The 26,898-nt window shown below is 38.5% G+C and overlaps 2 protein-coding genes across 7 annotated transcripts; one reads left to right on the top strand and one right to left on the bottom strand.

Annotated features, from left to right (window-relative positions):
• Positions 1–522: 522 nt before the first annotated feature.
• Positions 523–2,917, top strand: LOC104101330 (histidine-containing phosphotransfer protein 1-like). Of its 3 annotated transcripts, none has more exons than XM_009608769.4 (7): positions 523–653; positions 916–1,011; positions 1,369–1,499; positions 1,603–1,671; positions 1,816–1,887; positions 2,364–2,436; positions 2,560–2,917. In XM_009608769.4, exons 2-7 carry the CDS (start codon positions 952–954, stop codon positions 2,608–2,610), a joined length of 456 nt encoding a protein of 151 aa, XP_009607064.1. In that variant the 5' UTR covers positions 523–653; positions 916–951; the 3' UTR covers positions 2,611–2,917. The 3 variants fall into 3 exon arrangements, with proteins under 3 accessions (XP_009607064.1, XP_009607063.1, XP_018627996.1); XM_009608768.4 differs by having other exon boundaries at positions 620–759; XM_018772480.3 differs by lacking the exon at positions 523–653 and having other exon boundaries at positions 797–1,011.
• Positions 2,918–4,641: 1,724 nt separating this feature from the next.
• LOC104101329 (nucleoside hydrolase 3-like) lies at positions 4,642–11,440 on the bottom strand. 4 transcript variants are annotated; one of them, XM_009608767.4, is made up of 12 exons: positions 11,070–11,440; positions 10,424–10,603; positions 10,164–10,274; positions 9,121–9,456; positions 8,845–9,021; positions 8,263–8,547; positions 7,888–8,010; positions 7,544–7,741; positions 6,514–6,767; positions 6,182–6,386; positions 5,265–5,570; positions 4,642–5,117 (listed from the first exon to the last, which is right to left on the bottom strand). In XM_009608767.4, exons 1-12 carry the CDS (start codon positions 11,289–11,291, stop codon positions 4,827–4,829), a joined length of 2,688 nt encoding a protein of 895 aa, XP_009607062.1. In that variant the 5' UTR covers positions 11,292–11,440; the 3' UTR covers positions 4,642–4,826. The 4 variants fall into 4 exon arrangements, 3 of the variants coding, with proteins under 3 accessions (XP_009607062.1, XP_070042243.1, XP_070042244.1); XM_070186142.1 differs by having other exon boundaries at positions 10,424–10,724; positions 11,070–11,209; XM_070186143.1 differs by lacking the exons at positions 4,642–5,117; positions 5,265–5,570; positions 6,182–6,386 and adding an exon at positions 7,373–7,426 and having other exon boundaries at positions 6,641–6,767.
• Between the last annotated feature and the right edge of the window lie 15,458 nt (positions 11,441–26,898).

Genomic DNA, 26,898 nt, shown 5'->3' with positions numbered 1-26,898 from the left:
AATAAGCTTCCTGAAGAAGCTTATATATATGAGACTCCGCCGTAAATATGTTTATCTATTTAGTACTCTATTGGAAATAAGCCTTCTGAAGAAGCTTATCCTTACGGTACTCCGTTATGGATACACATCACCCACGGTAGAAGATTATCTATATCTGATACAATGAGCTTATCCTTTCGGTACCTCATTATGGATAAACATTACCCCCGGTACAAGATTATTTATATCTAGTACAATGAGCTTATCCTTTCGGTACTCCGTTATGGATAAACATTATCCCTAGTAGAAGATTATCAATATCTGGTACAGTAGCAACTTACATAACAACTTGCAAAAGTAGCTTACACAACAGCTTGCAGAAGCAACTTAAACAATAGCTTGCAGAAGCAGCTTACACAGCATCTTGCAGAAGTAGCTTACACAACAACTTGTTTTCTTCTATAAATAGATTGAGATTTTTTCAGTATATACTTGTCTTTATTCTAGTAGCTTTATTTTATAATAGAAGAGTAATAATTGGTGGAGAAATGAATAAAACCATAGTGATAGTGGGGACAAACCAAATTAAATGGTAGGGACTGCAATAATACGACAAGAATAATCACAAAAATCATCCATAGCAGGAATTAGGAAAATCAAAGCTAGTTAAAAAGGTACACTGTACAAATTTATCACAGTACTAACATCCATTTGCGTTGTGTTTGTGTACTATACCTTTGACTGCTATTCTACCCCCCACACCCCCTCTCCCAAAAACAGGTTATTCTTTAGATCTTTCTTTTCATAAATTCCTATTGTTGCTGCATTTATATGCTTCAGATTTCCTATTAATTGAACAACATCTGCATACTTGTAACTCCAAACTATAGCAAAATTGTCATTTGGGGGTAGAGTTGACACCTTATTTTCTTGCAGTGCAAGGAGTTTAGGACATAATCAAGAATCAAGGAAATGGAAGTGGGTCAATTGCAGAGGAGCTTTATTGAATACATGGGCTCTTTGTTTAATGAGGTAAACCAAAAAAGGAGAAATCTTTATGTGGATTTTGCACTTTTGGTCTTGTTTTCTTGTTTTTCTTTACCTTCTGCTTTTTGGGTGTTTTTAATCTTTGATTGAAATGCTGTTAATTGTTGGAAGCAGCTTCTGTTTTGTTTTTCCTTATTATTCTTTATCTTAAGCCTTTTGAGTTGTTGAATTTTGCTGAAAGTTTTTGGTCTTTTCTCTTTGGTTGTAAAGTTGTTTTAATACAAAAAGGGGTACTTGGAGTCAGAAAGCTTTGTTTTTTTCTTGTTATTCTTGACCTTCTGCTTTTTAGTTGATTTTTTCTGAATTTTTTTCTTTGGTTGGAATGTTGTTTTGGTTCAAAAGGGATTCTTGGATGCTCAATTTAGTCAGCTTCAGCAATTGCAAGATGAAAGTAACCCTGATTTTGTAGTTGAAGTTGTATCTCTTTTCTTTGAAGATTCTGAAAGACTTCTCAATGATCTCACTATGGCTTTGTGAGTACTGACCCTTTTTTTTTTTGCCTTCTTGATTATCCTAGAAAGCATTTTCTATCTTTTCATTTTCATTAGTTTGAATTTGTTGTATATTTTTTTCCAGAGATCAGCCCAATGTGGACTTTAAGCTGGTTGATGCTCATGTTCATCAGCTCAAAGGTAGCAGCTCCAGGTACATTAAGACCTTAAACCTTTCTTTCAATTTTTGCAAATTTTATAATTTTTCATGAGAAAAAGAGTTGATTTTGCTGACATAGTCTTTTAGATATTTACTCTTCTGATGAGAATTTTTTTGTGTTTATGACCGAGTGAACAGTATTGGTGCTCAGAGAGTGAAGAATTGCTGCGTCCCTTTCCGTAACGTCTGCGAAGAACAGAACACTGAAGCGTAAGTTTTTTTGCTTTCTGGTTCTTTCCAGATTTACAGCTTACAAAAAGTCAAAACATTTTTGAGAAGTTGAAAGATCTAGATCATGTAGCATAGCTGGTTAACTGGTTGGTTATATCTTGTTTAGAGTAATGTTGAAACTTTTTAGGGGCTTAGATAATCTTAATGTTATTGATTTGCTATTTTTTTTAATAAGGTGCTATTGATTAGCTAATTCTAGTAACGTGAGCCAATCCAATAAGAACACCCGTATAGGCTATTCTTAAAATGGTATTTTACTGATTACTTTTGACTAATCTACTAGTTACAAAGACTCCTTCTTTGTCTTGTGAACCTCGGAGTGTAGATCGTTTATGCACTAGAAATTGAGTATACATGTTGGGGAGTAACTGCTAAGAGATACTCCCCTTGTGTTGTTTGGATGCAAGTTATTTACATTATTTGCTTCTTATCTTCTGGTTGATGGGATATTTTAGGTGCTTGAGATGCTTGCAACAAATAAAACAGGAGTACTTGCTTGTGAAGAACAAGCTTCAAACTTTATTTGAGGTAAGGAGCTCCTTCCATTAGGAAATAGAAAGCTCTCTTCTTGATTGCGATGTAGAAATTTTGAATTTAATCTTTCTAAATTTCATAGATACCTATATAACTTGCCTTCTTCTTTGGCAACAGTTGGAGCAACAGATTGTAGCAGCTGGAGGAGCGATTCCGATGATGCAATAATCCAGTGGTTATGGGATTAGCCCCTAGTGCAGGATTAAACTTACTGAATTCCGTTTGTGGGGCGATTCCGTTTTCTTCGTGTGATTTCCTTGTGGATCACACTATCAACTTTATCAGGTTCTCTAAGTGGTCTATGCTTGCTGTAAAATATCGTTAAACAGTGTCAAGATGTGCCTCTTTTTTTCCACTGCTACTTATCGCTGTTTTTTTTTTAAATGGCAAAACTTGTCATCCTACTCTATGACCAGAGTTTTATATTTTGGTTTCTTTAGCATTCATCATATGATGGAATTTTGTTCAGAGCATACATGTTGAGGACTCAATTCTTTTTCTGGTTTTCGAACAAGAAAAGCTGCATTTGCAAATCCCCCATTGCTATGAGTTGGCATTAGCCGGTGGCATTTTCTACTGGTAAAGCATTATTTACAAGCAGAGTCGGAGTTAGGATTTTCAGTTTATGGGTTCTGAACTATAATCTTTTTTGTTTATTGGGTTCTAAATAAATTATTTATACATATTCAATGAATTTTGTAACACAGATAGATATAGTGTTTGAGCCAAAACTATTGGATTCGGCCGGCTCCACCCCTGTTTACAAGGGTGTCTACGTAAATCAAGAACGAATGAGTAGTAGTTGTGATTATCGCATAAAAATGAAATAAGATCGTTTCTGTAGTCATTAGCTATTCTACCCGACCTCTCAGTTTGAGACAGTATAATTCTGGTATTTACCCTAATATGTCCATGGCAGTTGTAGTGTACAACATTAGGTGCTTATGATTTTTGCTAATGAAAATATAGGATTGAGAATCTCTTTCACCGGAAAACTACACTGTATTTGTAAGGTCAAAATTGATTTTTATGTCTATTTATCTAATTAATTTTTGCTTTAAATTTCTTGGTGAAAATTTTGGCTCGCCACTTAACTCTGATTGATCAAGGTAGCATTAAAGGTAGAACTTGCCAATTGCTGATAACAGAAGAGAGACAAAGTTGTTTTGTGCCCTACATCTTCTACCTATATGTTCAGATTTAAAAAAAAAAAAACGATTCACAAATATAAAATTATTTTTTCACAACAAGACATGTTTACTTTTTTAAAACAAACAAATGCTATGTTGAGATAAAAATATATACGATTCAGATATATAAAATCAATTTTGTCACAACAAGACAAGTTTGCTTTTAAAACAAACAAACAAATGCTGTCCAAACGGATTTTGACAATTTCCTTGGATGAACATGGACTGCACAATGATGACATTTCAATAAAAGATTTTTTAAAATATAATATACGATCATAATACAGCAATATGGATCTGTTTTACAGATATGATTTTAACCAAGTCAAAGAGACTGCCTCTGCATAAGTGCATATCCATAACCAGCTCATCATTTTCTGTTAAAAAAAAACTTTTTTTAAAATTATATATAGGAGGTAGAGGAAGGGAAAATGGGGGAGGGGAATCGAACTCTCACTTGAGTTTACCTAGCATTTAAAAGTTTAGGTACCCAACCAACTGAGACTAAGCTACTAAGATTCCCCATTAAAATACTTGAGATGACCAAAAATAGATCCAGAATTGGGGGGTGGGGGTGGGGGTGGGGGTGGGGTCGAATGAAAAAAAAAACAAAGAAAGATCTAGTCATGTGATTTCAAAGACAATAACAAGTATACATGCATATACTGCAACATGTTCATTTGAAGTTTCTTAAAAAATTTTATTTTATTTAACCGTGATTTAAGAATAAAAGGTAGGAAAAAAAAATATTATACACCAATTGGCTTGGTGCATGCATCCAATGCACTAAGTTCGCATATTTTCGCTTGATATGCAATGGTTGGTGATAGCAGCCATAGGCAGATGAAGCGTTGTTCAATGGGTTCATCAGAACCCAGTATATTCAACACGGAGTACAAATATGTGAAAAATTATCAGATAGATTACTAGTGAACTGCATAGAAGGTAAACTCTTCTCACTATGGCACTAATAAGATATGGGGGGGGGGGGGGGGGGGGACTTAATGTCTTCATTACAATTGTCACCTTGAAACCATACAGTACAATTACAATAAGATTTTGTGCAAGTTACAATTGTTTTCGAGAATTAGAATATGCGAAAAGAATCACCTACATGAAACTTAAAAACTAAAAAGAAAGTAAAATTAGGAGAAGGGAAAAGAAAGAGTAGAAGAGTAATGGGCAGTTTTGTCTCTAATTAGATGGTGTGCTCCAAATTCTACTCTGCTCCATAAAGCTTCCAACTACAGCAGACTGCTTTTCATCACTTAGTCGATTTGCAAAAATATTGTAATAATCTAAATGATCCAGATTCTGCAATACTTTCACTGATTTTCCTTGCTTTTCGTCGATTGTTATCTGTCCATCTTCAGATTCAACTCCTGCAGCAGTGACTTTTATGTTCTTGACAGCAAATGTAGATTTTAGTACAGAATAATCACCAGCCAAAACTACTGCTCCAAGGATTTCTCCAAGAAATGTATCCTGAAATATTAGAAATGATTAGCAGTAGGATCTAGCATAACTGAACTTGTACATTACACACAAATGCTGTAACATAACAAATAACTTAGTAACATAGTCACTATTATGAAGCAAGATTAAGGATGAATTAAGGTAAGGTCTATGTACCATATGCTGGTATCTAGGATGTATTTTTCGCAGGTGGTGTAACCTTGACAGTAAACGCCTTGCAAAGATTGCTTCAGGCGTCCCCATAGTAAGATGAAGTTGTTCAAGAATTTTAGGAAATACACTGACTTTCCGCTGTATGCCAAGTGGAATGAGAGTGATATTAAGTTCTGAACTCAAAACTGTCTGTGCAGCCAGAGGGTCAAGAAACATATTCATTTCCGCAAATCTATTTGAAGGAACATTGATCACATTTCCCTTCTCAGTGTTGTCATAATTGATGTGTCCCCCAACAATTAGTATATCCTGCATCATTATTCAAAAGACAATGCTTTCTCATTAAGGAATGCCTGTTTTAGACATATTAAGCAGTAAACTTAAACCACTCGCTCTTAGCTGTGTAACTATGTAGTGGTCAGCTACTACATATCAGAGATATATCTAAGCTACAAAGTACCTGTATAACATTTACATATTTGAGTTGAGTGATACAGTAGAGTAATGATTCGACTGACTTATGCTACCGAGGTACTACGAAATCATGTCAGGTTTCCCTTGATTTTCTACCATGATTAGAATTACTTTACTTGGTAGAAGAGGTTTCTTGATGGAGAAAGACTCTTCCATATTTATCCTTTTCTTGGAGAAGTTTTGCACTTCTAGGTTCTTCCTTCTCACACAATAACACAATAGTATCCACAATATAGTCATTAAAAGAGTCTTGTTTAGGGGAGAATATTCTCTCGATAGTTTTTATACTTCTTTTTTAGTTTTCTCATATGTAGGTCAATTAACCAAACGATATTAAATTATTATACCTCTTTTACTATACTTTTTCTTTGTTGTCTGATTTAATGTTGTTTAAGGTTTGCTTTGTTAGCTTCTGCATAACGCCTAGGATAGAGGGACACACTTGCCTGGATTGCCTTGGTGTAATTGTTGCCTGCAAGAAGAATCTTCGCTATATTGGTCAATGGGCCATTAGTTAAAATGGTAACTTTGGATCCTGAATCGAGTGATTTCACCACTGACTCCCATACTTCTAGTGCTAGAGGTTGTCTGAGTTCAGGATGATCAGTATCCCTGGGAGCTCCAAATTTCACAGAATTTTCAGCTGTGTATCTGAAATTGTTTAAATCAAGCTGGTATATCAGCAAATTTGTACAGTGCACAAATGAATATGTGAAATTAAAAGTTTGCATTTTTCTACATGGATTTACTATATGAAGATTCAGACTAGACAATATACCTGCGAGGACTTCGAGGCAAAGAACGAGATAATCCGTAAAGAGTGTCCGAGTCGAGAAATCCGCCACTACCTTGTGGGATAACCTTGTTGTACTTACATTCACCAACTGCAGAGAAAACAAGATCGGACTGGTTCATTGCGAACACATCTCCAAGGCCCACGGGAATGTCATCACGACCCATCATATGAAGCAAATCATACACAGAATCAATTGTTGCAGCATTGGTCCAGCCAGTTGGACTCACAATTATAGCCTGAACAGAAGAAGAGATTGCATATAAAAAGTGGCCACTAATGCTTGCATTAGGGTAGGCTATATACATCACACCTCTAGGGGTGCGGCCCTTCCCCGAACCCTGCGTGAATGCGGGATGTTTCGTGCACTGGGCTTCCCCCTTTAGAAGAAGAGATAGCACATTGATAAGCATTGCTTCCTCAACTTAGTTAGTTACATAATTTAGTCCTAAATTATCCCAAACCATATAAAAAGTTAAGAGACAACATCCCATTAGCTCAACCAATGTGGAACACTTAACACCCTCCACACACTCAGGACTAGACATTTCCTAAGTAGACAATAAAACATGGGGTCCAGTCGAACATTGAGTAAACCAAGAATATGAATGGGTCTTACTCTAACACCATGTTAAGAACCCAAAAGATAGGTCATGAAATGAGGACTGCCCGGGACCACGTAAGGAGATAACAACTCATTCTTTCAACCTAAGTGGGAATTTGCTCATAGTTAAAGGAAAGTATCTCATGAATGGCCAACGAATCGTTAGTTTCCCCAGAACTAAATATAACTAACAAAATGCATTCTTGAACACACAGTTGAGCATGAATTGAAGCAATTTACCCATTTTAAGAAACTTCATGGAACTATATCTTCATCCAGTCTGTTGAGGATATTCTTGAAAACAGAAGATGGTAAATCAGACCCCACGGTGTGGGATAATACTGGGTATGTTGTAGAAGATGGTAAATATTGCTTAAGCTATTAGATTGAACATATAGAAGGCCATCATACCTTGAGATTGATTTCTTCTACTGGTAACTTAAGGAGATAAAAGAGAGCTAGAAAATCTCCAGCACTCATATCCATATCAAACACAACATTCTTCCCAAGATGCTTGCCTCTAAAATCTGGTTTGTAAAGTACTTCTTTGTAATAAGGGAATTGCGTAGAAAAGTTAAATCTTCCAGTGTTTTCTCTTTGGTTTAAGACCTGCAGCCATGAAATAAGGTCTGTCCTAATAATCTTTGAGAGAAGAAGGTCACAAGCAAACATGGGGCAATGAGTTGGTAGGAAACTGGTATTATATGAAATACAACCAATTCAACTCAAACTGAGAAAGTAGTTTTGAAACTTACATCCAGAAAGCTAACATAAAATTCTCTGTCTAGTACACTGTTAGCATTTTGATTAGGCTTCGCTTTAACAGCAACAAGAACAGGCACTCCTCCAGGTCCAACAACTTCTTTTGTATAACTGTCCTGATATACAGCACCGGTTCAGAACACATATAGAAGTACAATGATGAAACAAAGAATAGATCATAAAAGTCAGAGAGCAAAAGGACATCATACATCACCATATCTCAAAATATTTCTTCTTAGTTGATCTCAAACATAAAAAAGTTATAGCTATATGGTAACGAAAGAAAACCTTTGACTTAACAACAAGAAGTCTAGACAAAAACCAGAAACCATATTACAGATAATTGACATGAATCAATTGATCTTCACCTGGCATCTGCCCCTCCCATTCTTGACTATGCAAAATGGATCACGAAGTCTAGTCTGAACATGACCACTGTGAACTCCATTTCTTTCTAAGGTGAACTTGGGAGTTCTACTGCCATCAAAAAAGGGATTTGATCCATCAGATATACCATATGGTTTATTTGAAGTAACCACAGTAATATTGATAAACTCCATTTCTGCAAATTCATTTTCTCCTCGGTGGTTGTGCCGTTTCCTCATGATTGAAGCAGCTATACCCGACATAAATGAGTCCCACATAAAGAAACTCTGCATCACAGCAACATTATCATCACTAAATCATATTTACAACTGGTGTTTTCATATCTAAAGGTATTGTATATGTCGTAATAAAATATTAAATAAAGGGCAGCCCGGTGCACAAAGCATCCCGCATTCACACAGAGTTTGGGAAAGGGCGCACCCAAAGAGGTGAGATGTAGACAGTCTATCCTAATGCAAGCATTAGTGTCTGCTTCCACGGCTTGAACCTGTGGCCTATAGATCACACGAAGACAACTTTGCCGTTGCTCCAAGGCTCCCCTTCTATGTTGTAATAAATGTTACCTTGTAGAATTCGTCATCAAACCAAGTATCACGAGCCATTTTCAGGGACTTGAAACAGTACTGTGCCTCATAGGTGTGCTGATTCTTCTCAAAAGTCTTGAAAAACTGTTCAGTTATCGGAATGGTGTTTGTGGCATCCAATGGGACAAGAGTAACTGGAATACCAGAATGAATCACCTACATTTTAAGGGTGGATATCAGTTACTACCCATTAAGATTAGCTAAAGAAGCCTACTACACATGATAGAAAATGGCAATTCTTTTTTTGGATAATACCTGATAAGCAGCAAAAGGATCCATATACAAATTGAACTCTGCATAAGGGTTGCTTGTGTAATCTGTGAATAAATTGCCACGGTCACCACACTGTCGAGGTTGGCAAGAAGAGTTGGAATTCTTAGGACAGCAACCTGTTGGATTTTGTGATCTTACACCACCTCCCATTATGTAAATGTGCTCAACATTTTTCTTCAAATGTGGATTACTTAGCAGAAATAGTGCAAAATTTGTATGTGATCCAACGAGAAAAACTACGGTTGGACCAGATGAAATTGTTTTGATCATTACTTGCTGAGCTGTTGGCTGTTGAAGAGGTGAATACTGTCTCTTGCCCTGGTTACAGGTTCCAGATTAACAAGTTATGCACACATTTTAAGCAAAGGAAGTAAGCAATGAGATCTGAGCTACTTCATCTAGTCCCTGAGATAGAAGTTAGCTTATCCTCAAATAGTTGCATTATTGCCTATTCTACTTGCAGAACAAGTTATCTTCTCGTCACTACCCAAGCCCATGGCACGTATTGTCCGCTTTGGGCCTACGCCACATCCAGCCCCAAAAGCACGCGTACCGTGTGAACATGTGTCATGCCTTATAAAGCTCTTCATTTTCCTCTTCTATTCCGATGTGGGCATTGGCCTAAGATGACATGTGCACCCCTTCTTCAAAGTTTGCCAACCTAAAGCCTGCTAATCCTTCTTGACCCACCCTCACCAACCCGCCCTCCTTCATGGGTGAATGTGATGCCCATGACGGAGGGCGGGCTGATGAGGACGGGTCAAGCTGGAGTGGCAGGCTTCTAGGCTAGCATACTTCTGAATAAGGGGTGCACATGTCACCTTATGAAAATCCCACGTCGGAATGGGAGAGGAAAGTGATGAGCTTATAAGGCATGACAGCAGTTGACACGGTACGCACGTTTTTGGGGCTCGAGGTGGCATAGCCCGAAAGACAAATTCGTGCGGGCCTAAGCCCAAAGCGGACTATAAGTGTCATGGGCTTGGATCGTGACACCTCTATTTAGCAACACTGCAAAATGGTACCTGTGGAAGGAAGCTCTTTCGGAACCCATAGTTTGAGTCGATGTCCAAACGTCCTCCTAGACCCATAGGTATAGCTTGTCTATATCTACAATATCCAGCCGTTCCATTTCCCTAACAAATCAATGAAACTTTTGAAGCACATTCAGTGTAAAAGGGAAAGTATGGAGATGTATAACTAACCAGCATTTTGACATTAAACAAATGACTTTTAACTTGCAGAATTGGTTGAGAAGTAGAGAACACAGAGAACTTTTCTTTACCTGATCAATTATAGGGAGATATCCACCAACATTTGGCAGAATGGTACCATTGGGAAGTACTCCTCCTTCTCCTCCCACACCAACAGCAATGTCGTCACGCCCCATCATGTAAAGCATGTCATACACTTGATTTACAGCATGCCCTGCATCAGTCCATCCATTCGTGCTAATAGTCACTGCCTGCAGTAGGAACATTGCTGATGGTGTGACACCTTTTGGGCAAACCGTGTAGTCTTGGTCCAAAATGGACAATATCGGGCACCATTTTAAGAGGATTTTTGGGCTGGTTTAGTTCAACACACTGGTATAAAAGTAAAACACTTAACGCATAAGAAGAAGAATGTGTGCTTTGGTAGCTATGAATATTCGGATGATGTGAGTGACACACCAGGCGAGCTAATAAAATCTCGGTGATGGGCCATATTGTACTTCGTTTTGGATGTGGAAGCAAAGTGTCATGTCGGAAGTTGATTAACAAAAAAGAAGCTACATATAAAAGGTGAAGGGATACTCACAGTGTGAGTTCTTTTGAATAAAATCGTGCACGCTTGGCCTAAATCGAATAATATAACTACATGATGTGATGAGGTCACACAATTCAACATTTGAGAATTGAAAAACAGAACAGTGAGGGAAAAAAAAATACCTTCAAGTCCATTTCGGACCGGTTAAGCTTCAAAAGGTAGAAAAGAGCCAAGAAATCATCAGTATCCATATCTGTATCCACTAGAATTCGATGAGGGCGACGATCAAGACCCTCACCCTCTACCCCATTATAGAAAGTTGCCACAAATATCAAAATTATCATTGTCATGAAAACAATTTTACGTAAAAATCCCAGAAAAAACATGTTCTGTTTCTCCTTCATCACAACAAAAACAGAATCTTTTTCTCTATAGGGTTAGAGCTAGAGAAAGTAGGCTGCCACTGAGTAGATATATATGCTGAGAATTATATAATGCAAAATGTGCTGAGACTGGCAAGCGCTGAAGAGATTTGAAGAAAAAGATTCTAACATTTTTTATGGATAAAAGCAGCAAAATACAACAGCTGTGCACGTTTTTCATACGCATAACTTTAATCGGTAGGTGCTATTACTGTTGCACCAACCACATTTATTTTTTCTTTAGGCATTCGGTATTACAAAAACAACAACAACAACCCAGTATAATCTCACTATTAGAATTTGAAGAGGATAGTGTATACGCAGATGACCATAGTCATTCTTCCCTCCAAGAACTCTTCACCTTGCTCTTGGGTTGGGTTGACTCGAACTCTTACCATTAGTTAGCTTACTAATTTTGATTTGTGTTGACTAGGTCAACTCTCCATTTCTACGGCTCTAATTCAAGACGATCATCAATCCTACCATATCCTTGGTAGTCTCACGGTAAGCGCGTGTACCCTACTTAATAAGTTTTTTTTTTTCCTTCAAAAATTACATAAGTATTATATTAAAATAATTAAAATTTGAGTTAAAAATGAAAATGTCCAATAAAATAATAAGATTCCATTTTCCCAAGACATGAAATGGGACTTTCAACTTCAATCTTCTAATTCAAATGAAAATGTCCAATAAAATAATAAGATTCCATTTTCCCAAGACATGGAATGGGACTTTCAACTTCAATCTTCTGATTTGCGCAAAATAATAAAATAATTGTATTTAAAATATTTTAGCACTATCAAGACTGTTAGGGCACTTTAACCGGTTACACTAAGTAGGCTAATCTCTTATATACCGCAACAACAATATAATACCCAGTATTATTCTAAATGGTTGGGTCAAAAAGGTAGAAGGCTAATCTCTTATCTATTTTGATCTTAATCTTCGTATTATAAAGGAAGAAATTTAAGGACTCCGAAATATGGACGTGATTGAATGTGAAGGAAACTTTCCCAGTATGAATTGGAAGTGATTGAAATTCTAGAACCGAAAGAAATTGAAAAATCATTAAATAATGCAATAATAATTAAAAAATTATTCCTAAATAGTAAAAATTTAATTAAATGATTATTCCTAAATATTAGCAATTAGCAAAATAATAATATAATTATTTTGTCTAGTGTGAACTCTACTTTAAAAGGGTAAAAAAGACAATGATATTTCGCTAAGGACATTGATACTTTTAATATAGTACTAGTCTTAGGGTACACGCTTTGTGCGTGAACCTCATCTTAATGACAACACAATTTTAAAAATCACAGAGATTACTAAATAATATGTTTGAATTATAACATAAAAATTTAATATTTTACCCCGCAGAAGTCCTCTAATGCATCGTTGCATTTCAATAAATTAAATATTTTTGAACTTAATATATATATATATATATATATATATATATATATATATATATATATATATATATATATATATATATATATATAATTTAATATAATCTAGTATTAGAGTACGTGCATTGCGCTTGAACCTATAATAATGAGTATAAAATTATAAAATTAGATAAATAATTTTAAACAATGTGTTTGAGATATAAAATAAAATTAAAAATAAGTTTATGAAAATGATGAATATAAGTCTAAAAATAAAATATGTTTGACTCAATGTTCTACAACTATAGATCATAGTGATATAGTTCAAAATTAAAAAGCTCTGCAAACTTAGGAATTTACATTGATTAAATAGATCAAAGTAGAAATACTACCTCCTTTATTTTGCAATCGACTTCTTAATAGGAAAGTCAAATTGTTTAATTTTCGCCTTAATATGTCAGTTTGTTAATTTTTAAAATTAAATTATAGGTATTAGAGAAATAAGTAGTTAATAATAAAAGTAACGTGCATTATAATATTTTTGTAACATATTGATATATGTTATTCTAATTGATTTTAAAATTTTAAAAATAATAAATCTTCTAACATAGTTTAAATTAATAAATATTTTATAATTTAAAATTTTTATTTGATTTCAGAGTGTGAACATTTTAATACATTACAATAATATTGTTCCTACGAATTATTATGTATTGTAATATTAATCTTTGTAATTGTGATGAAAATTCAGTTGTAAAATATTAACTTAGAGAAAAACAAAGGATGATGGCAATGCAATTAAGTTATTTGAATGAATCTAAAACATTTATTTTGTATTTTATTTTTTGTTTTGAAATTGAACAAATGAAAGTCAAAGCAGGAAGGGATAAACATTCAAAGACAAATCTTACTCTTCCTTTTCTTTTTAAAATTGTAAATTACTTTTCCTTTTCAAATCTGTTGTATTGCACACAATTCAAATAAGGAAGGTTTCAGTACACAAAATATAGTTGATTTTGAAGTCATAAATATTAGTACAATAATTAAATGACTATTTTTAAATATTAGAAAAATAATAAAAATGACTATTTTGGCTCGTGTAAAAATTTATTTTAAAGAATAAAAAAATGAACGATATTTTGGCAAGGACATTCGTACTTCTAATATAATATAGATAAAATATCATCAAGTCAAAGGGATTGAATGTACTCCCATCCTTATCAGGATCCGAATCTGCACAATGTAATTTGACTTATGAAAAAGAGCCGTTGGACATCATGAACGATCGAACACTCGTAGAGCTTTTTTAAACCGTCATGTTAAGTTAAGATAATGACGTTAAAAGTGTAATAGCGCTCTTTTGGTAAACGTGTTCAGCAAGGGTAGAAAATAGTTTGATTTCGTTTTTTTCTAAAAACAATATATATTTTTAAAGTGTTTGAACTGTTTTTGAGAAATTGATGTTGGTTTTTTCCTTTTCCTAAAAAAAAGGGATATTGACAAATATCCGCCCACCACAAACTATTTATCCGTTCTTACCAATATAGTTTTCCCCTATCCATATTTTTTTGAATGCCAGCCTTCCACAAACCATTTACATTATATAGAGTTTTTAGCCAAAATTGTCCTTTATGTTACCCCGGACCGACCTGGTGGAAGGGGGCCAGGTAGGGTTGGATTTGGGGGTTAGGGGGTTGGTCCGTATATATTTTTTTACCGGTTAACCGGATCGGTCAAACCGGTCAATGAAAGTTACTTTTGAACCGATTAACCGGCCCGACCGGTTCAACATCTATTTTTGTAATTTTTTTTAAAAAATTATCACACTTGTTTCTACAATCTTAAAGGTGACAAAGGGATGGGTCGGGCCGGGCCCTTAGGCCCGGAACCGTTCCGGTTCAATTTTTCATCGGATGGGCCCGGATTAGTTAATCCCGATTATAAAAACTTGACAACCAGCCAGGATTGATGACCGACCGGTCACTATTTTTCTCAACTGGTCCGGTTAACCGGTTTAACAATAATTTTTATTGACCGGGTTTGATCGATCCGGTTAACCGGTAGAAAAATATATACGGACTAACCCCCAAACCCCCCAAACTCAGCCCTACCCGGCCCCCTTCCACCAGTCCGGGCCGGTCTGATTTACTACCAGTCTAGGCCGGTCCGGAACCGGGTCACCCCGGCTCGTTAAACAGGTTTAGGTTCACTACATCGATTTTGCAAAATTTGAGTAGTGAAAGTTGTTTTACCCACCAGTTTAGGTCTTTTGTTAAGTGGACTAAACCTGCTCAAGTTTAGCAAATTTAAAGGACAATAAGTGCTCAGGGCAATAGATAAAGGACAAAGTTAGACTTACAATAAGTGCTCAGGGCAATAGATAAAGGACACAGTTAGACTTACCCCAAAACATAAGGGATAATTTTGGCTAAAAACTCTTAAATGGACTAATCCTGCTCAAGTTTAGCAAACTTAAAGGACAATAAGTGCTCAGGGCAATAGATAAAGGACAAAATTAAACTTACCCCCAAACATAAGGGACAATTTTGGCTAAAAACTCACATTATATACCTAGGGTGAAATATGATATGACACACCCAAGACGGGGATGGCCGAAGACCGAACACAGCCATTTCGCTTTTCACCGGAAAGGATAACGTTCATAAAGGTATGTTAAATGCTCTGCGCCCGGTAGAATTTAATAGGGAATATTCCGCAACATTAAGAGCGACGGTCCGTTACAGAGAATTTGGTATTTATGCTCACCGTTACGTCTTCATCAATGACCCTCATAATTGACATTAAATGAGGGCACGATCCTAGGACCTTCTTCCCTAGACATAGCTATAAATAGTGAGCTCACTGATCATTGTAAAGGACACGAACTTTCTGACAAAACTTATATTATATTCTATACAAAGCTTAATACAATCTGACTTTCTTGCTTTTTGATCTCATACTTGCTGTGCCCGGAAACCTTATTCCTGGAATTGTCATCTCTGTCGTTTCACCTGTATTTCAAGGCTAAGTATTGTACATTTCTTCAATTATTGCATTATTTCAGAATCAAATTATTTCACTTGTCTAGAAATCATGTATAAATTCAATTGTACCGTTTTACAGGTAAACAGTTTGGCGCCCACCGTGGAGCCTAGACAACCGTGCAATTAAATTGATCCTTGCCTTTTTTACTAACGCGATTTGGTTATTTTGTTTTAGAAAAAATCGTTAAAAATGGAAGATAACATTGTTAACAACACGTACAACCCAGAAATTCGAGGGGATTAGCCTCATTTCGAGGATTCAATCAGTAACACCTGCAACAAGGGAAATGACGCCACGCCAGTGCATGATAGGCAGAACCCTTGACAGGTTCGAGAGACAACTCTCGATGACGCTGATAAAGAATATGTCGTGGATGCGGTGAGGAACCTGCGAGAACAACAGACAATCATTCTAGGTCATCTCACACGATAGGACCAGGTTATGACAGAACTAAAGCAGGCACTATCGGGGGCTTCAAATAATGCAAAAAGGCGAGATCTAATTCCTCCCGGTGCTCCTGCAAACCAAACAACGCAGAGAGTCAACAACAATACTCCCAGGGCGAAGTTGGCTCCGACGGGGCCGGGGGAAGCAAATCCGGTCTCAACAACGAGAACGATCCATTCAAGAATGAACTTTTATGGTTTACGAGGGAAGTAAACGCCTGCAGAGACCAATTCCCGGGCGCGCCACCAATATTGAAAGGCCCGGACTCGAAGAAGTATACTCAATTACCGTACAAGCCGAGCGCGGCACCAGAACTAATCCCGAAGCGGTTCAAAATTCCTGAAATGCCAAAGTATGACGGGACTTCAGGCTCACATGAGCATATTACTACCTATACAATGACGGTAAATGGAAATGTTCTAGCTCCTCACGAAATTAAATCTGCATTGCTAAAGAAATTTGGATAAACTCTCACGAGGGGAGCCCTAACGTGGTATTCATTATTACCCGAGCATTCCATAGATTTCTTTGAGATACTCGTGGATTCTTTCATCAAGGCTCATGCTGGGCTTGAAAAGTATAATCCCGGAAGGCCTATATATTCAGGATCGCACATGGAGAATCCGAATTATTATGAGAGTTCGTTACCCGATTCCAGAAAGAAAGAATGTTGCTCCCAACTATCCCGGATGAATGGGTAGCTGAAGCATTCACCAAATGATTGAACCCGAGAAGCTTAGACGCTTCCCGAAAGCTCAAGGAGAGCTTGCTTGAGTTCCAAGCAACAACTTGGGTAGATGTCCATAACCGATGCGAGTCAAAGATAAGGATCGAAGATGACCAGGTTGGTTCCACATCATCGTCCAAAGGACGGGAGAAGAGCGGAGAAAAATCAAAGGATGACTACGACGCGGACAAACGAACTTCAAGGGGCCGGTTTTTGCCCTACGAGAGGACCGAAGGCCGTGGCATAAACTTCCGGGCAGCAAACAAGTTCATCGCTGACAGAGGGACCGATCATGTTCAAAATAATATATCACTCCATGATAAGGAGACGTCGGGGTCTCGGGATCCTTCTTACCCCAAGTTATTGGAATATAACGTCAATGTTAGTATAGTAGAGCTGGTGTCAGCCATGAGAAACATTAAAGATGCACGATTCCCAAGACCTATGAGATCTAATTCCAGCTAGAGAGATCCCAACTTATGGTGCGAGTACCATGGGACGAATGGTCACCGGACAGGGGACTGCCGACACCTCTGAGATGAGGTGGCAACACTATTGAAGAACGGTCACCTCAGAGAATTCTTGAGTGACCGAGCTAAGAACAATTATGGTCATAACAGAGACAATGCAGAACTTCCGAAAGCAGGAGAAGAACCTCCACGCCAAACGATCAATATGATCTTCGGGGGAGGGGGGATGAGATTAACGGGGTCACCTTTTCGGCAGCAAAGAAGACGAAAGTGTCAATAACACATAGTAAAAGACTCCGGGAAGACGATATCACTTTCACGGAAGAGGACGCAGATGGATTACTGTTACTACACAACGACACACTGGTAATTTCTGTAAATGCATTAGATTTTAAGATTAAATATGTTCTGGTAGATCCAGGAAGTTCGGCTAATATCATACAATGGAGAGTATTGGAGCAAGCTAAGCTCACCGGAAGCATTATCCCGACAACAAAGCTCTTCGCTGGATTCAACCTTACGAGTGTGACGACCCGGGGAGAGATTTTGCTGCTCACAAACGCTAAAGTGGTAATGAAAACAACTCTCTTCGAAATAGTAGATGGTGACATGGGATACAACATCATCCTGGGAAAGCCATGGTTACACGAGATGAAAGTTGTACCCTCAACATATCATCAATTCCTGAAGTTTCCAATGCCCGAAGGAATCAAGCAGATAAAAGGTGATAAACCGGCATCAAGGGAGATGAATGCCATCTCAGTTTCCAGTAGCAAAGGGAAGGAACACACGACATAGTAATTACATGAACCGATACCTACTCCCGATCTGGAAGGAGTTAGCCCGAGAATAGAGTCGTCAGAACAATATCATGTGCCAAGATATTTTCAAGTTCCAGAAGAGACAGACACAACAAATTCCATGGAGGAGGAACTGGAGCAAGTTGCATTGTTCGAGGAATTCCTAGAGAGAAAATTCCATTTGGGGACAGGACTACAACCGGAGCTCAGGTCTGGTTTTATTGAATTCCTTAAATTTAATGCTGATTGTTTTGCATAGTCGCACGAGGATATGACAGGTATCCCGATGGAAATAGCCATGCACAAGCTGAGTTTGGATCCTAAGGTACCTCCGGTAAGGCAGAAGAAATGCCCTATTGCCGAGGCCAGGAATAAATTTGTCAAAGAGGAGGTAACTCGCTTGCTTAAAATCGGTTCAGTCCGAGAGGTAAGATATACGAACTGGCTAGCCAATGTAGTAGTAGTTCCTAAGAAATACAATAAATTCCGCATATGTGTAGACTATAAAGACCTTAATAGGGCGTGCCTGAAAGACTCGTTCCCAATGCCAAATATCGATCAAATGATTGATGCCACAGTCAGGCACGAGCTGATGAGTTTCCTCGATGCATATTCTGAGTACAACTAAATCAATATGAACCCGAAAGATCAGGAAAAAACTTCATTTATAACGAAGTTCGGTACATATTGTTACAGTGTAATTCTCTTCGGGTTGAAAAACGCTGGAGCCACTTATTAACGGCTCGTAAATAAGATGTTCGAAAAGCAAATAGGAAAGACTATGGAAGTTTATATAGACGATATGCTCGTTAAGTCTTTGAATGCAGGTGACCATCTTGAGCATTTGCATGAAACATTCGACATCTTGAGGAAGCATGACATGAAACTTAATCTCGAGAAGTGCGCGTTCGGGGTCAGTTCCGGTAAGTTTCTCGGATTTCTGGTCTCACAAAAGGGAATTGAGGTAAACCCCAACAAAATCAAGGTCATAGAGGTTATCCTGGATCAATTGTTGAACGTAAAGGAAGTCCAAAGGCTCACAAGAAGATTAGCAGCTTTGAGCAGGTTCATTTCCTGGTCATCGGAAAAATGTCATCGCTTCTTTACACTGCTAAAAAAGAAGAAGAATTTCGAAAGGACACCGGAGTGCCAGTAGGCTCTGGGGTATCTGAATTGGTACTTATTGAGCCCTTAATTGCTCTCAAAACCAAAGAAAGGTGAAACATTGCTAGTTTACCTCGCGGTTTCAGAAGTTGCGGTAAGTGCGGTTTTAGTCCGAGAGGATGAAGGTACGTAATTTCCCATTTATTACGTTAGCAAAATTTTAGCAGGAGCAGAAACTTGCTACCCACATTTGGAAAAATTGGCCTTAGCTCTCGTAGTCACTGCTCGGAAGCTGAGGCTCTACTTCCAATGTCACCCGATAGCTGTGGTGACTACTTTCCCTTTGCGGAACATCCTCCATAAACCCGAGCTCTCGGGTAGATTGGCCAAATGGGCCGTCAAAATGAGTGAGTTCGACATAGAATACAAATCAAGGACTGCAATTAAGTCGCAAGTCTTGGCTGACTTTGTGGCCGATTTTAGCCCGGGACTGCTGCCTCTGGCAACCAAGGAGACAGTAATGGTGTCGGAATCGACATCGGGGGTCTGGACCTTATTTACAGACGGAGCTTCCAACGTAAAGGGGTCTGGATTCGGAATAGTCTTAATCACGCCTTCAGGGAAAACCCTAAGACAAGCCATCAGAACGATCCATTTAACTAATAATGAAGCAGAGTATGAAGCCTTGATTGCAGGGATCGAATTGGACCGGGGACTTGATTTCGAGGTTATCAAAATTAAATATGACTCGCATCTGGTGGTAAATCAGGTCTGCGGGATCTTTTATACCAAAGAAGAACATATGCAATAATACGTGGTAAAGGTCTAGGCTCTTTTGGCGCTATTTCAGGAGTGGTCAATCACTCACATCCCGAGGGAGGATAACGCAGAAGCGGATGCATTAGCAAACTTAGGATTATCGACGAAAATTAAAGGATCGGAATCCGGGACGGTAGTACAACTGATGAGCTATGTCCTGGATACGGATGGTTACTATGAGGTAAATTTGACTAGTATGGTCTAGGACTCGAGAAATGAAATAATCAACTATCTCGAGCACGGGAAGTTGCCCGAAGACCCCAAAGCATCACAGGCGTTACGCGCCAAAGCTGCACGATATAGCTTCAAGAGAGGCCAATTGTATAGAAAATCCTTCCAAGGCCCGCTGGCCCGATGCTTAGGAGCGTCAGAAGCTAATTATGTCATGAGAGAAGTCCACAAAGGGATATGCGACAATCACTCGGGCGTAGATTCTTTGGTGTTGAAGTTGGTACGGGCAGGATATTACTGGCATCGCATGGAACAAGACGCCAAAGACTTCGTACGAAAATATGATAAGTGCCAACATTACGCACCACTAGTACACCAACCGGCAAAACCTTTACATTCAGTTATGTCCATATGGCCGTTCGTGAAATGGGGGATGGACATCGTCGGACCGCTGCCACCGGCTCCCGGAAAGGTAAGTCTTTTTTTTTATTTTGACTGACTATTTTTCTAAATGGGTGGAGGCGGGTCCTTATCAGAAGATCAGAGAATGTGAAGTGGTCGATTTCCTGTGGGAATACATAATTTGCAGATTCGAAATACCAAAAGAAATAGCATGCGACAATGGGCCACAATTTATCGGTGCAAAAGTTACAAAGTTCCTCGAAGATTTGATGATACAGAGGATCACATCTTCCCCTTATCATCCGAGCGCAAATGGTCAAACGGAGTCAACAAACAAAGTGATTTTTCAAAACCTCAAGAAAAGGTTGGAAGCGGCAAAAGGCAAATGGACCGAAGAATTTCCCGGAGTTCTATGGGCCTACCGAACAACGGCCAAATCGAGTATAGGAGAAACTCCTTTTCCCTTATGTACGGTGCTGAAGACCTAATCCCAGTAGAAGCAGGTGAACCTACTTTGAGATTTTTTCAGGCAGATGAAGAATCGAATAAAAAGGCGATGTAAATCAACTTGGAACTGCTCGAGGAATGCAAAGACTTTGCGCATGTAAGAATGGTAGCTCAAAAGCAGAGAATGAAGCGATATTATAATCGAAGAGCCAACTTCCGTTATTTCAAAGTAGGAAACTTGGTTCTGAGGAAAGTAACCCAAAACACCTGGGAGCTCAATACGGGGAAGCTAGGTCCGACGTAGGAAGGCCCCTACCAGATTTTAGCTATCACTGGGAAAGGATCATACGAGTTGGAGAACCAGAATGGAGACAAGTTGCCAAGCAACTGGAACGTGGCACACCTCAAAAGGTATTATTGTTGATGAACATTATTCAAGTGGAAAGTATGTGCTGCACTCTTTTTCCCTTCGTTTAGTTTTTGTCCCAATCGGGTTATTCTGGCAAGGTTTTTAATGAGGCAGCAACAGAAAGTATACTACGAAGACAACAACAATAAGACCTTTGATAGCAAGGTAAACAAGCAAGCTTACACTCGGGGACGGTTAGATAATCTTTGGTTCGATAGCAAATTCCCACTGGGAAGTTAAGTTTGCCACCGAACAAAGGTTACCCAACTGTTCACAAGCACAAACCACTAGAGGGTTGTTAGATATTCCTTCGCTCGATAGCATAAATTCCTGAGGGGAAGTAAAGTTATGTTTCCAAGTTGAGGATTATCTAGCAATTTATTAGTGGAATCTTCGAAGATACAAGACTTCCAGTGTTTCAATTCACACTTTTTTCATTCGAATACTGGGGAAAATGATATGAGGATACGACAATAATGACTGCTATGTCAACTGGAGAACGAAAATTCGGAAACTAAATGCATAATCGGGATCGGGGACTGCGCATCCAGCCCCGTAGAAACAAGTTGTATACGATAGCCACAAGTAATGGCAATTTCTTTTCAGCATAGCAAATGCTTGTGTATTTTTTGAAAATTGAAGGAATAAAATGAAATCCTTTTGTTTTTATCTTGTTTCTTGTCTGAACGATGAATAAACTTTGTCATTTGAAAGTTAAACAAGTACTTCAAATGTTAGTACCGTAATGAACAAGAGATGTCCTTTTCAAGAGCACCGTAAATATAAGAGGGGCCTCTCTTATAAAAATCCTCACATTAAAGGGTTGGTTCCGGAAGAATCTATGCATGGAATAAAAAATGCCTTCGGGAAAAAATACACCCGAAGCCACGTTTGAAAAGGATGCAAAAAGTAAACTTGCGCAAATACTTATAGAAACCCTCATATAAAAGGGATAATGCTCGGAACCAAAGTGCTTCGAGGAAAACACATTCGAGACTACACATAGTAAAGTGCGAACAGGAAAACGTATGCTGAACTCTTGAGCAAATGCAAAGATTAAAGACTTACATGGATATTCAAACGAAAGTAAGACTTAAACGATACTTGAGCAAAAATATCTTTATTTATAAGAACATACCAAAACGGTAAAATTTCAAAATGGGAAAAAGAAAAGAAAAGCTAAACTGCAGCGCCTCCGGACCTAGGAGGAAGAGAAGTGTCCGCATTCCCGGGAAAAGTAGGTGGGTCCACCGATGGCTCGACATTTTCCCTAGTTTGGTCTTCAGCATCGTCACCTTCGGATCTCTCTTCAGTTTCCAAAAACTCTGAACCGGAACCAGAAGAACCAGGAGCATCAGACTGCACCGGGAGTCCACTTTTAGCAATTAACTCAAGCTCTCGGGACTTAGCAATTTCGGCATCAAAGTCGATGATACCAACTTTGGCCTTCTCCAAGGTTTTTATCCTCATGTTGTACATGGCGTAAGTGTTTTCAACAACGAGGGAAGCCACTCGACGCTTAAGTTCTTCTTTTAGTCGGGTAACCTCGACAGAAAGTCTTTCCTAGACGAACCTAGCAGATTTGAGGCTGACGTCAAGGTCTCGGATAGTTGAACTAAAGAGCCTATTATGCTCGATATTTTTCTTGTACTTCTCTTCTAGATGGGTGTGTTTCTCCCCCACAACAGCAAGCTCTTCGATTTTGGAGTTCAAAGCTGCTTCTAAGTTAGTTACTTTTTTGGTAGTAGCAGCCTCGCGCTCGGTTGCAGCAAGAACGATGTCCTGGACTTCAGCCCATTTGGCCTTAGCCTCATCAAATCTAACCCTCAGCGGGCCAATTTCTTGTCTAAGGGTTACCACTTCTTGCTCGCTTTGATACAAGCGAGCCTCCAAAACAACGACCTCAATAGCTTTGCTTTCCAATTCTGAGAGGCAGAGAACAGTTTGGTCTCGTTCCCCCAAAAGCTGATTCGTTCGGAAGTAAGTTCTTCCTTTTCACGAATCAACCTTTGAAGGCCCTCAGAAGCAAGAATGTTGGCCTACAAAACAAGAAGAAGTAAAACTTAAAATACATTCATACAAAAGTAGAAGAAGTAAGGAAAGAAGAAAAGACCGTACCGCTGCGGCATTGTGCATGGCATTGTTCAACAAGCTCTCTCCCGAGAGTGCATGAATCTTTTCCAAATCTTTGTGAAGCCAAAGGCTTAAGATAATTAGCAAGATCCACCGGCCGGGATAGCAAGTTGCATCCTGTAGAGACCGAAAGAGTAACATTCCTCCTTCTTTGTGGATCTTCAGAAGGGGCAGCATAATTTTGCCCCAAATTCCCATGAACTGGGGACTGTGGAAGAGGAACACCTTCTTCATGATCAGATTCGCCCGATGGAGGTGATGTAGCAACTGTTGGTGGAAGAGTGGATGAAGATGAAAGTGATGTAGCAGTTGCTGGTGTTGAAGAAGGTGGAGATGAAGCTGATGGAGTTAAAGAGTGAGAAGCAGCTGCATCAAATGTAGTGCTGGCTGTTGGATGCTCGCTAACCAAAGACGGCAAGGACCCGATACTCAGCCCCGCAATACCAGTTACAACGATTGGGGCCCAAAAATGGAAGTTGGTATTTTCTACCAAATCAGATTCTCCCCAAAGTGCCGAGACATCGTCTTCAGTTGGTGTAACTATCTCAACAGGTCAAGCATCATGTTAAGATGATGAGGATCGTCGCATTCTATGTAAAGAAGCTCCCTCATCACTAGCTTCTTCATAATCATCAATCATCACGGTGTCTATGACCAGCCCGGAAGGAGGAGCAGTCATCATTGCCACCGGAGATGACTCGGGGGCATCAGTCTTTGACCTATTATTCTTTTCCACGGCCGCGGTGGAACGCCCTCTTTGGTTGCTTATCCTCTGGCCGGGGACTCCGTAAAGAAGTGTTTGCGCCTGAAACAGGCCCGGAGATACCTGTTCGAGTAAGTATTTCCTGAAGCAGCCTCGCTGTATCAGCAGGATCAGCCAAAACATCCTCCTCGGGGAGAGCAACAAAGCCCACAGGTAGACCTAATTTCATAAACAAGTCATAAGGGTTCAACCAAGTTCTCCATATACAAAAAAATGGAAGCAAGGTAAATACAAATTATCATGATTTTTGGCCTTCCACCCGTATTTAAGGGACAGTTCTTTCCACAAATGAGTTTCGGGCAACGCGACGTCCAAGATCTTCTGAACCCACCGGTCCAAACCTTCTACCACCGGTAGGATCCATCGAGTTGCTTAAACATGCGAAGGGTGAAGAGTTGATACGACCATAAATGAATATCTAGTAAAAAGAAATACTAAACAAAGAGCTTACCAGTGCGGTTCAAAGCAACCGTAAATGATGAAGCCGTTGTCGGAATGATGTCGTTGGTGGCGACTACAATGAACCGTTCCATCCACCCACGGTCGTTGTCATTATCCATGCTGGACAACAAAGTATGGTGGCCACGCTTGCAGAGATTTATCATTTCCCGCGAAAGATTTTGGGAGAATAGAGACTCATCATATGAGCTAAGGTTAGCTCTTCTCTAGTCTCCTGGCACAAACGTCGAAGACAGGAAACCGTCCTCCACACTGAAGGACTTATCTATGCCAAACACACTTGGTAGCGAAGGCAAAACCCCACAATCATGAAATCAAGCTCTCCGCTCAAAGAAAATGCACCCAAAGTACAGGGATACGTGTAAAAGTATGTAAAACCTTCCTTGGGAAAGATCACTCGCTCCGATAGATCAAAAGCAATGATATCCAACTCATGGCAGCGACAGTCTTCTTTCATAGAAGGAATACTTGAAGCACGAATGAAAGAAGGGTACCTGCTAACAGCCCATGTACGAGGGTTAGAAGTAGGGTATTTCTCTTCAAGGTCCTTTGTGATACTGATTTTTCTTGGTATGATGGAATCCACCGTTGGAGGAGCAAAGTCCTAGGCTTTGTTCTTGTTCTTTGAAGAACCAACACACTTGGAGGAAGAAGCCATTTAAAAGGAAGAAGGAGAAGGTTTAGTGTTTGAAGAGAATTGGAAAAAGGATGGAAAATAAAGATGCAAATCGGAAGCTCGAGAAATTATGAAACGCAAAGGAAAAGAATGTTGCGTATAAGTAAAATTTTGACGACTAAATTCATGGCCATGATTACCTCGATAATCGGCAAAAGATGTGCTGAATCTTGGGATAACGCATGTTCGGGGCATTAAATGCGGAGATACGTACGTCTAATCAACTGTCAAAAATCTTCAGAGGGAGTTATAGTAATTCCCGCCAAAAAGGTGCTTCTACCAACTTCCCGATAACACAAAGTTATGTCACCGGAAAGAAGGGGGACTATCTGTATAGGGTGAAATATGATATGACATGTGGTCGTCTAAAGGGAGGACATATGGAACCCAAGACGGGGATGGTCGAAGACCGAAAGCAGTCATTTCGCTTGTCACCGGAAATGATAACGTTCATAAAGGTGTGTTAAATGCTCTGCGCCCGGTAGCATTTAATAAAGAATATTCTGCAGCATTAAGAGCGATGATCCATTACAGAGAATTTGACATTTATGCTCACTGTTACATCTTCATCAATGACCCTCATAATTGACATTAAAGGAGGGCACGGTCCTAGGACCTTCTTCCCTAAACATAGCTATAAATAGTGAGCTCAGTGATCATTGTAAAGGACACGATTTTTTTGGCAAAACTTATACTATATTCTATACAAAGCTTAATATAATCTAACTTTCTTGATTTTTGATCTCATCTTTGCTGTGCCCGGAGACCTTGTTCCCGTAGTTGTCATCTCTGTCGTTTCGCCTGTATTTCAAGGCTAAGTATTATATATTTCTTCAATTATTGCATTATTTCAGGATCAAAGTAGTTCACTTGTTTAGAAACCACGTATAAATTCAACGGTACCATTTTACGGGTAGACGATACTTACAAGTAGCCATACCCGCGCGATGCGCGATCAATATTAAAATATATTAATTTAACTAAATTGTGATCGGGCTTGTTTGAACAAATTAGATCGCTTTAATAAATACCCAATAACAAAATCGCTATGAAATTAAAGGGACTTATATAGTCATTGAATAACTTTTTTGTTCTATATTTTTCTTTATTCTATTATTCAATAGAAACTTTTATTAGCATATTACTTTATTTAAATTTTTGTATGCTACTTACTTTTTATAATATAATAGAAGATATATATTTTTTTATTTTTTATTTTATTTTATTATTCTCAATAATGTTTTCTGAATAAATAAACTTTTTATTTTTAAAAAGAAAAATAAAAAACAAAGAAATTTTAAATTGGCAGTTTTTTTATTTTAAAAT

This window comes from Nicotiana tomentosiformis, chromosome 9 (assembly GCF_000390325.3).
Source record: "Nicotiana tomentosiformis chromosome 9, ASM39032v3, whole genome shotgun sequence".
NCBI classification, from domain to species: Eukaryota; Viridiplantae; Streptophyta; class Magnoliopsida; order Solanales; family Solanaceae; genus Nicotiana; species Nicotiana tomentosiformis.
This window is presented reverse-complemented; position numbering and strand designations above follow the sequence as displayed.